At 35.9% G+C, this 11,992-nt stretch overlaps 1 protein-coding gene across 1 annotated transcript; it reads left to right on the top strand.

The window, feature by feature from the left end:
• Nucleotides 1-5,438: 5,438 nt before the first annotated feature.
• On the top strand, nt 5,439-11,224 carry LOC141397061 (CIMIP2 protein GA14893). Its single transcript, XM_073972909.1, has 4 exons — nt 5,439-5,595; nt 5,655-6,069; nt 6,124-6,289; nt 10,691-11,224. Exons 1-4 carry the CDS (start codon nt 5,555-5,557, stop codon nt 10,996-10,998), a joined length of 930 nt encoding a protein of 309 aa, XP_073829010.1. The 5' UTR covers nt 5,439-5,554; the 3' UTR covers nt 10,999-11,224.
• The last annotated feature ends 768 nt before the right edge of the window (nt 11,225-11,992 follow it).

Raw genomic sequence — 11,992 nt, 5'->3', positions numbered from 1 at the left:
ACTTTCGCGAATTCGTTTCAAATGACCCCATATTCCCTGGTCCGATAGGTTAAAAAAATATAGACATAAAATTCACGAGTTTATAAAGAAAAACCAAAAATTGCAATAGTGTCAAAAAATCCTAATGTGGTCCGAAATGGCGCGATTTGAGAAGAAATTGGTCCAGAACGCTTTGATAACGATTTTAAATTAGATTACAAAAAAATAAAAATTTTAATGAAAAGCAAATATGTTGTTATGACAGATAAAATTAAAAAATGCATTGCAGAACTTCAATGCATTTGGTGCGGAAACTTTTTTCGCGATAGAGAAAAATTGACTCCGTGTTTCATAATAGTTTTCCGTGCTCTACACGGCTATGTGGTGGTATTTTTTTGGTTATAGCCCTAATGCACACGTCTATCGCAATTTTACAGCTAAAAATGTCAACGTTATCATTGTTAAAATATCTATTTTAAATGTACCGTTATTCCGTTCTGACTAACTATTTCTCATTTTTATATATGCCGTTAAGTACAGTCAACACTCTAGTTCAACACTGTACTAACGTTTCATAGTTTCTTCCAAGTCCATTTTTTTATTTTCAGTACGCTTGATCGGCACTTTTTCCCACTGTGCGATGTACTCATTCTTATTAGTGGGAAATATTTGCCAACGCTATCTGAGCTGATGCAAGGTGCACTGGTAACACTCTATCGCTTATTTCACCATAATGGTCTTGGCGTGAATCCTGCAGAGGATAAATAAGTATTGCTGATTTTGTGCGGCAACTGTCTGTTATAGAGAGTTCTGAGATGTAAAAGGTTTCCATCAAGGCATATTATGGAAGGTAAATGCATGAATTACAACAACTAACAATATTACAAAAAATTTACTCTGTTGCAGAACGTGCAAGAAGCTACTATTTATACCCTCAGCATTTATGCTAACGAGGGTATATATACTTTCATACGGGCAAAATGTGCCTCATCTAAATAATGGTTTTAGACCCCAAGTATGTTTAGACGAAATGAGTTTCAGACAATTTGGAGTCGATTGAGCAATGTCCGTCCGTCCGTCTGTCTGTCTAGCTGGCTGGAGCGCACGATAACTCTCGAACGGATCAACCGATTCGATCCAAAATTTGGCTTTCGTAATATTTTTCCAAACTTAGTTTAAGTTGGAAGATGCGTTCTATCGGTCCACTCTTTCCGGTACCTCCCCCACAAAAGTTAAAAAATTTGCAAATCGTGAAATGTGTACCAGACTTAGAAGAGGTTTCAATATGGACTCAATCGGTCTACTACTTCCGTTACCTCCCACACAAAATTTCGGATAAGTTCAGATTAGGACCTGCTCTCGAATCGCTTTGATTTTTGTTTCAGCGACGTGTATTTACTGCCCCCCATAAGACGGTACAAGTTTCATCAGGGGCAAATCAACACTTCCTGAAAAAATAGCCTGAAATTTGCAAAAAAAAACCTATGACACCGTGTGAGGTGGTTGGAGCGCAAGATAACTCTCGAACGAATCTGCCTATTCGGTCCAAAATTTGGCCTTAGAAATATTTTGTCCAAACATAGTTTAAGTTCGAAGATAAGCCCTATCGGTCCAGTCCTTCAGGTACCTCCACACAAAAGTTCAAAAATGTTCGGAAAAATTGTTCGTACGGTAACTCTTGAAGGGAGTCGCCGAATTGGTCCATACTTTACACATCCTAATATATCTACCAGATATAGATCAGGTTCAAATATGGACTATATTTGTCCACTCCATCCGGTACATCCCACACAAAATTTCGGATAAGTTCAGTTTAAGACCTGCAATCGAATCATTTTGATTTTTGTTGTAGCAACTTGCATTCGCTGCCTCAATTACGATGGTAAAATTTTTTTCAGGGGCAAGTCCATACTTCTTGAGCAAACAGCCCGAAGGGTGCAAAAGCGCCCTATGGCACCATATGTAGTGGCTGGAGATCCACTTCCATAATGGTCAATGTCGATCCATTCCTTTAAGTATCTCCTCTGGAAAACTGTTGATCTTTAATCATAATCAACATTTTTGTCGGTTCATACAAGCAAATTTTTTAAAACCCCCTAAATACATACGTTTTTTGGGAAAATTGTTACAATATACACAGGCTGAGGGTATATCTCTGTCAGCAAAGCTGACTGATACTTTTTTACTTGTTTTTTTTTTTTAATATAACTTCCATAGGGCGGTAAATCTCGATTTATGATTTTCATAATTTTAGCCGCATTATTCAACTGGAATGACTGAAATTTGGCACTTAGTCATAGTTGAGGGTATAAAATATTCCGACAAAGAATTGTCGGTACATGCCCACTTTTTGATATAGCTCCCGTAGGAAGGTACCGCCCAATTTTGGTAACTTTGATGATTTTAGCCGCATTATCCAACTGAAATGGCTGAAATTTGACACTTAGTCTTCGTTGGGGGTACAAAATATTCCGACAGAGAACTATCGGTACAGGTCCATTTTTTGCTATAGCTTCCATAGAACGATACCTCCCGATTTTCGGTATTTTTTAAAATGTCAGTCACATCATCCAACCAAAATGGCGGAAATCTGATTTGAATATGAATAATTTATATGACCAGGCTAAAGAAAATTTTGTAGCTGTGAAAATTCTCCAGAGGATTGACTGTTATGATTTGTTCCTAGGTTTTACCATTTTTGAGATATAGAAGTTCAGGTCACATTTTTAGGTTTTTTGTTAGGTTTTCACGCATTGATTGAAAACGGTAAGTCTTATTGAAATGTGACTAGATAAAATCTTATAGCTGTGGGTTTCGTAATTTTTTCCTAGGTTGTACCATTTTGGAGATATATAAGTCCCAATTTACATTGGGCGAGTTTACTTGCGGCAATTGTCATTTTGTTGGAGAGAGAGGTGAGGCATATGGTAACCCTTTGCCTCTCAGCACCCTCTCTCACCTACAAACTGACAATTGCCGCAAGTAAACTCGCCTAATGTAAATTGGGACTAAGTTTATGTTGGCAATTGCAGTCATGACATTGTTTTATAAGGAGACGATACAGTCAGTAAATTGTCAAAATTGGAACTTCTATATCTCAAAAATGGTAATACCTACGAAAACATTATACAATATATTCTTGTAGAGATTTTTCACTGCTACAGCACTTTCTTTAATACCGTTTCGATAGGGATTGCGGTTTCCAACCAAAATCGTGAAAACCTTGAAAATCCCTTCGGCGATTTTTTTTATTTTTCTCATCTATGGTGTAAGTACCTTTCACTTCAATTTAGTTAAAAAAGTTAGTTAAATTTAAAAAAAGAAGTAATTTATGGCATGGTAGAACAATATAAGGTAACAGTAATTCCCAGCTGACGGAACTGGGCTGTAAAGTTAGTGTCAAATTCCATACGACATTCCGAAAAAAACTATTTAAATATAGAAACAGCTTCTCCTTTTCAACAAATTTCCAGCGATCCCAAACATTTTGCAAGAATTCTACTATTTGTGAGAAATGATGCATTTAGAGGAATGATTTGAAAACATTCAAATGAAAAATGTAACGAATTTTCATTCATGTTTTCCAAAATATTCAATCAAATGTGAACAATTATTAGTTTTTTTTTAAATCCAATAATTTAGAGACATTTCCTTATTTTGTTTACTTATACCGGTGACACTAACATTACACACAAAACATATTTCTATGTGGTTGTTGTTGAGTTTTATTTATTGTAGTATTTGTTCTACCTTAATTTTATTGTATCAAATTTCGAAATTTCATAAATAGACCCATGGGGCAAGAAAATTCGCCTTGAGTAGACCCTATCACATTTGAAAACCGAATTCACAAAAAGTAAAAATACAGCTGATTGTCACTTCTACCTTGTATAAATATGCCGTGGTTCCAATATGCCTCACCTCTTAAGCTAACATTTGACCCATTCAAAAATGCCTAATGTAAATTTGGACATATTTGGAAAAGTGCGGTAAATACATGTACATACAGTATTTCGAATAATATTTGTCGTTTTGAATACCTTACACGGTGTGCCTTAACAAATTTAAATGGAAGGTGCTTACACCTCGGAAGTTTTTGTTGATTCTGAAACTACAATGCTCATAGATGAGAAATATCAAGAAACAAAAAAAATCGCCGGAGGGATTTTAAAATAAATCGCGATTTAAGTTCACATTTTTAGGGGTTCTAAAGGTTTTCACGATTTTGCTTGGAAACCGCCAGTTCTATGTAAATGGGTTTAAAAAAAATGTTGTAGCAAAGAAAATTCTCCACAAGATTGGCCTTCACGATATTTTCGTAGGTTTTACCGTTTTTGAGATATGGAAGTTCAAATTGGGACAATGCACTGACTGCATCGTCCCCTTATAAAACAATATTATCCACAGTGCCCCTTAACTAACTTTTAATGGAAACCGCTTACACATGGGATGTTTTCGCGGATTCTGAAACAGCAATGTTCATAGATAAGAAAAATAAAAAAAAAAACAGAAAAAATCGCCGGAGGGATTTTTAAATAAATCGCGATCAAAATTCACAATTTTATGGTTTTTTTTAGGTTTTCACGATTTTGCTTGGAAACCGCAAGTCGTATCGAAATGAGTCTAAAGAAAATGTTGTACCTGTGAAAATTCTCTACAAGACTGACCGTTAGGTTTTTTCGTAGATTTTACCATTTTTGAGATATATAGGTTCAGTTCCAATTTTTAGGTTTTTATCTTAAGTCTTCAAGATTTTGCTTGAAAACCGCAAGTCATATCAAAATGGGACTAAAGAAAATGTTGATGCTGTTAAAAATCTCTACAAGGTAGGATGATTTATTTTTTCCTAGGTTGTACCATTTTCAAGATATATACGTTTAATTTGGGAAATTGCAGTAATGACATTGTTTTATAAGGAGGCGATACAGTCAGTGCATTGTCTAATTTGAACTTCTATATCTCAAAAAAGGTAAAACCTACGAAAATATCATAAAGGCCAATCTTGTGGAGAATTTACTCTGCTACAACATTTTCTTTAGACCCATTTACATAGAACTCGCGACTTCCAAGCAAAATCGTGAAAACCTTAAGAACCCCTAAAAATGTGAACTTAAATCGCGATTTATTTTAAAATCCCTCCAGCGATTTTTTTCTTGATATTTCTCATCTATGAGCATTGTAGCTTCAGAATAAGCAAAAACTTCCGAGGTGTAAGCACCTTCCATTTAAATTTGTTAAGGCACACCGTGCTTATTGTCGTTGTTAGACTTGTGCCAAAGGAACTATATGGAACTACCTAGTTCACTTCGCAGTTCCAAAGGCCCACATTTTTTCTATGAACAAACTGCGTATACTTAATATCACACGTTACAGTTCATGATGTTACTCATACGTTTTGGAACTAGTACAAGGAACTAGGAACTAGATTACCCAACTCTAGTCGTGGTAACACTTCCCATCGACTTATTTGACATTCCGTTTCTAAATAAAATTTTTGTAGTATTCAAAAATATCCAAATAAAGTTAAAATTGTAAAGCTTCTTCAAAATTCTAAGTGAAATTATAAACAAAAACTATGGATTCCGTTATTACTCCCGAACCACATTATATGCCAGGGTGAGCTCAGTTATTTGCTGAACAACACCGTTTTTTAATATTTGAATTTCTTCCTGCAGCTATACAGGACATTGTCCCCAATATCAATTTAGGCAAGGCAAAACTTTTGCCAAATTAACTCATCAGCTTCTATTGGATCCATGTTCAAAACATGCACCCGAATTGATATTGTCAAGTCCGGCAACACCCATCGAATCATCAGAAAGGCCATCTGGAAATGTGATGCAACTGCTAAAAGATCGTTCTTATTTCCTAGACTCAGTCTACAACCCACCCATCATACCAGGTTATGATGGTTTCGTACCGAATCTAAGCAATAAAATTGGAGAACGTTATTTGATGGCAGCCACGCAGGGAGTTGCTGAACACGAAGCCTTGGAGGAACGTTTGCGGTGCGAAAGTCGTTCTATGAAACATTGTGATCTATTGGAAAGTGGTACAGGGTTATTTGATGCTAAGTTAAGGGAGAGAATGGTAATATAGAGAACTGACTATAAATGGGATTTTGTCTAAAGCTTAATTTCACAGATGCCCATGACCAAATATCGTGCACCTTTGGTCCCGGTACGGATTAGGGGGCAAGCAGTTAAAAATGAGACTTGTAAGGATATGAAAATAGAAAAATTACCATATTCAAAATTTACCGTACCCCACTTTATGGAGGATGACGATGAAGAGAAATATATCATTAATGGTAAGTAAGAACACAAAATCGGGGTTTTAATCGATAATTTGGGATGGGCGAAAAACGATAGTTACACTTGTATTCATTGTCATAGATAAATTTTAAGGATATAAGTTTGCAATATAAGTTATGTTACGTAATGAGACAATATAATATTTTGCAGCGCTTCTTCGAAACATTTGAGTAATATTGTGTGCATTCCAGAATAGTTGTCTCATGTATAGGGTGATCCAACTAGAGGTTCCTAACCTTTTTAAAGAAAACAAGTAAAAACGAGTTAAGTTATTGTCGGGCCGAACTTGAACTAAAACGGAATAATTATTTTCTTTCCTCTCCACAATTTAAGGTGAAGATATTTTAGGACCACTGATACCTAAATAAGGTAAAAAATGCATATAAAAATATCTTCAATCGGGCTGCACCTTTATATGGGGCTATAATAAAGTGTGAACCTAAGTTGGCAATTATTGGTCGAAAAGTAATAAAATTTAGCTTAGGATAACATGCACTTGTATTGATAATTTTTACTCCACGGTTGCCACCGTGGTGCAATGGTATGCACACCCGCCTTGCCACTCAAGGTCGTGGGTTCGATTCCCCGGCCAGGCAACATCAAAAATTTCAACGGTGGCAAAATACCCCTCAGTGATGTTGGCGACATTTCCTGAGTATTTCAGCCTTGTAAAACTTCTCTACAAGTGGTGTCTTAGGACACGCTGTTCGGACTCCGCAATAAACAGTAGGTCCCTAATCATTATGCTAATATGAATCGGGGTGCACTCATTGGTATGAGAGAAGTCTCCCTTGTCCCGTATGGGATGTTTGTGGAACAATTATAATGATTTAGATATGTCATAAGTAAAATAAAGGAAACTCCTCCTAGGCAAATATCCTACACAAGTTCAAAATTTCATTGAAATCGGACATATATACCGTGTGTGGTGCATAAAATACAGGAAATCGACCGATAACACTTTGCAACAAAATGGAGCTCAAGGTCTGGGGGGTGGAAAATTCCTTTTGGGGTATATTCAGAACCCCAAAGAGCAGATCCGCCGTGAGTCGAACTTTTGAGTTATGGCGTGAGAAAGTAGCGGTATATCTTTATTCGCAGTTATATTAGCGTATTTTTAAGATGACATGTCTTCAGTCAAATCTAATGGTATTTTTTCGTAGAACATTTCGACCTTCTAACTCGATTCCTGTCATGTCCTTTATTTCAAGAACCGCAGTAAAAGTACCACAAAGTGACATTTTTTAGCTTCGAAATGTTGTGTAAAAATGTCGCTCAGAAAATTTTGGGTACGGCTCTCATTGACAACTAATCAATATTGTCGCATTTTCATAGTCCTTTTTGACATTTACCCTGTTTTTGTTCAGAAAAAAAAACTATATTTTGTTATTCTGTATATTCGTTTTTGTTGGTTGTTGGACACGGTGCTCTTGAATCAAATTTAAATGGAAGGTGCTTACACTTGGGAAGTTTTTGCGGATTCTGAAACTACAATGTTCATAAATGAGAAATATCAAAAAACAAAAAAACAAAAATCGCCGGAGCCCTTTTTAAATAAATCGCGATTCAAGTTGACATGTTTAGGGGTTGTTTAGGTTTTTGCGATTTTGCTTGGAAAACGCAAGTCCTATCAAAATGGGAATAAAGAAAATGTTGTTGCTATCTCTACAAGATCGACCTTAATGTATTTTCGTAGGTCTTACAACTTTTGAGATATAGAAGTTGAAATTGGGACAATTCAAATTCAAGTCAATTCTGTATCGTCTCCTTTTAAAACAATGTCATGACAGCAGTTTCCCAACATAAACTTATATATCTAAAAAAAATGGTACAACCTAGGAAAAATTACATAAGCTAGACCTGTAGAGAATTTTCACAGCTATAAGATATTCTCAGGTCCCATGCCGATAAGACTTGCCGTATTCAAGCAAAATCGCGAAACTTTAACAAAAAAACCTAAAAATGTAAACTGAGCTTCTTTATCTCAGAAATGGTACAGCCTGAGAACAAATCATAAACGTCAATCATGTAAAGAATTTTCACAGCTACAACATTTTCTATAGCTCCATTTCGATTGGACTTGCGGCTTCAAATGCAAAATCGTGAAAACCTAAAAAACATCTGAAAATGTGAATTTTGACCGTAGTTTATTTAAAAATCCCTACAGCGATTTTTTTTTGGTTTTTGGATTCTTCTCATCGTAAAATGTGGTCGTACAAGAATTGAAGATGAACCAAGTAGTGGACGTCCAAAAACAGCAACAACAACCGAAATTGTAGCCAAAGTGCATGATATGGTATTAAATGATCGACGAATAAAAGTGCGTGAAATTGCTAATATCATGGGCATCTCAAATGATCGAGTCCATTTAATTTTGCATGAAGAACTACAGATTAAAAAGCTTTCTGCAAGATGGGTGCCGCATTTGTTAACAGTCGATCAAAAACGCATAAGAATGAACATTTCTCAAGCTTGTTTGGATCGTTTTAAGCGAAATAAAATGGATTTTAAGCGTCGTTTCATAACTGTTGATGAGACATGGATCCACCACTATACTCCAGAGACAAAAGAACAATCCAAACAATGGACTGAAGCTGGAGGAAGTGCCCAAGGAAGGCAAAAACAATTCAATCGGCTGATAAGGTTATGGCAACGGTTTTTTGGGACTTCAAAGGTATTTTATTGATTGACTATCTGCAAAAGGTAAAGCAATAAATTGAGAGTACTATTGCAACCTTTTGGATCAATTAAATGTACAAATTCGAGAAAAACGTCTTGGCTTACAACACAAAAAAATAAATTTTCATCAAGACAACGCACCAGAGCACAAGAGTGTTTTAACAATGGCTAAAATCAACGAATTAAAGTACGAGTTGCTTGACCACCCACCTTATTCTCCTGATTTAGCTCCCAGTAACTTTTTACTTGTTCCCAAATCTAAAAAAATTCCTTGCTGGCAAGCGTTTTACCTCAAATAAAGATGCAATTACAGTTGTAAACCACAATTTTGAATACCTTGAGGAAAATTATTTGAATCAAGGGATTGAATTGCTAAAAAAGCGTTGGACTAAGTGTATTGAAGTTTCAGGAGATTATTGGTTTGTTCCAGTACTGCAAGAATCTACTAATTTTTACTATTTTTTCCGATAACATAAAGGAAAAAATGCTATCGTAGTAAAAAGTAGTAGCTTCTTGCAGGTTCTGGAACAAAGCATATATTGAAAAATAAAAATATTTTTGAAAAACTAACTATTCTCTTTCATTGATAGGCTAAGAAGTTTCCGAACCGCCCTCGTATATCTAAATCAGAAACGATTTCGATATAATTTGGCATATTTATTTATAGACAAAGTTCCGTCACACATTTCCAATTTTATTAAAATTGAAACAAATGCCCTGTTCCAGAACCTGCAAGAAGCTACAATTTTTTACTACGATAACAATTTTTCCTTTATGTTATCGAAAAAATAGTAAAAATTAGTAGATTCTTGCAGTTCTGGAACAGAACTATATATGAACTATCTGTAATTTGATATGAGAGGTTCCCAGTAGTCACAAAATATAGTCCCTATATAAAGGAACCACCCGTCTGAGGATATATGTATTCTAAATAAATTTTCTGACCTAATTTAGGCAATTCCGTATTATACAAACATTTTAGCCCGGGCAAATTTAACGATTTTTTTGTGGACTGTATTGATACCCAAGTTATACGTTTTTAATTTTCTTATACATTTTTTTAAGTTGAGAAGTTAAAGAGCCGATATATAAACTATTTACGTACCTGCATATTTATGCTGAACAACTTTTCTCGCGGCAATTGTCAGTTTGATGGAGAGAGAGGTAATACATATGGTAACTCTTTGGCTCTCAACACCCTATATCACCGGCAAACTGACAATTGTCGCAAGGAAAATTGCCTAATGTAAATATATTGGGTGCCACCGTGGTGCAATGGCATGTACACCCACCTTGCACGTTGAAGGTCGTAAGTTTGATTCCCCGGCAAGGCAATATCAAATTTTCAACGCTGACAAAAATAACCTTAGTAATGAAGACAACATCTCCTACAAGTGGTGTCTCGGAACACGCCGTTCGGACTCGGCGATAAATTGTAGGTCCCATATCATTGAGGTAATATGAATCGAGGTGCACTCATTGATATGAGAGCAGTCTCCCTTTTCCCGTCTGGGATGTTGGTGGAACAATTATTATAAGTATATGGACTAGGTTAAACAAAGAGGCCTTCGATAAAAACATCAATTGTATTTTATAACAAAACAAAAGTCGTCGAAAAATTACATTTAAAATTTTTTTAATCCAAAATCCTGAATTCATTTCCTGTGTTCTATTTTTCAAGACATATTTGAAAATCATTCCATTGATTTCATTCGCAGGTTACGCCGGTCACATACCAATGACAATGACACATTACGGTCAAAGCAACAAACAACTGACCAACAGTGCCCTCTGTGAGTTTACAAATAATTATCATCACCGTCAGAGTGCCGAATGGTGTCCCATGGAGTTGACGGGCATTGCCAGTACATGTCCCAGTGCGGGACAATTTGTCATCTATCAGCGTACAAATGGCATGATACCGAAATATGCAGGTCATGTGCCAGGTGAAGCCTTCACAATCGGTCGGACATATGGTAATGCAACAGTTAATGCTAAATCTTGGTTGGAATTGCACAAAGATTGATGTGGAAATGAGAGGAAGAGTGAGAGTGCGAATGAAAGTGAGTTGTGGTGTTAATTTTAATGTTAATGGCATTGCAGTGGTGTTGTTGTTGCGTGAACAAATCAAACAAAGGGAGTGCCTCACGATTTTGTTGCTGTTGCTTTAAATTTGTTGTTAATGGGAAATTTTGTTATGTTGTTTTTTAATTATGCTTTGTCGAGAAAAATAAAGTTTTATTAAGTACATACTTCTATGTGGTTTTATTGGAGGTCAGCCGAACTATTTAATCACCCGACATGTTGATTACTTCAGCAAAATTACTAAGTACAACCTGTGAAATGGCACAAGGAATGAAATCTTTGCAGAGCAGGTTAAGCTAAAAAAGTGAAACAAGTAAAAAAACATTAAGTTCGACCGAGTCGAACTTTTTTATCTTTTGGCAACACAGTATTAAGCAATCTTGGTTCGAAATTTTTGCAAAAAAGCCTCAAAATGCATTAAATTGGAAAATACCGGTAAGACTAAAACCCGGATATACATGAATAGTTTTTGCGTATAATTCGGTAGAAGAATGTGACTAAAAACCCTCTACAAAGCTTATGAGGCCTACACCAATAAGTCCGTATGTACTGTCGGCTGTTTGCAAGGGATGTTTTGTACCTTTAGCGAAGACTAAATAACAAATTTCAGTTATTCCTGTTGAATAATGTGGCTAAAGGTAGAGTTACATTAGGCAAATATTTGCTCCAGCGACCGGCAGTGTGCGCTTACTGAGAGCAAGGGAGCATAAATTCAATGTATTATTAACACTCACTTGATCTCAGTAAGCGTACAATGCCCGTCGCTGGAGCAAATATTTGCCTAATGTGACCTTACCTTAAAACTTTCAAAATACCGAAAAAGGAAAAATTAAGACGTGGGCCAATACCGACAGATTTCAGGTAGAAAGTTGTATACCCCCAACGAAGTCTAAATACAAAACTTCAGTCGTTTCGGTAGTATATTGAGGCAACTA

This window comes from Musca autumnalis, unplaced genomic scaffold (assembly GCF_047663935.1).
Source record: "Musca autumnalis isolate F117 unplaced genomic scaffold, ASM4766393v1 scaffold_3, whole genome shotgun sequence".
Lineage (NCBI taxonomy): Eukaryota > Metazoa > Arthropoda > Insecta > Diptera > Muscidae > Musca > Musca autumnalis.
The sequence above is the reverse complement of the archived record's forward strand: the minus strand, read 5'-3'. Positions and strand labels throughout refer to the sequence as shown.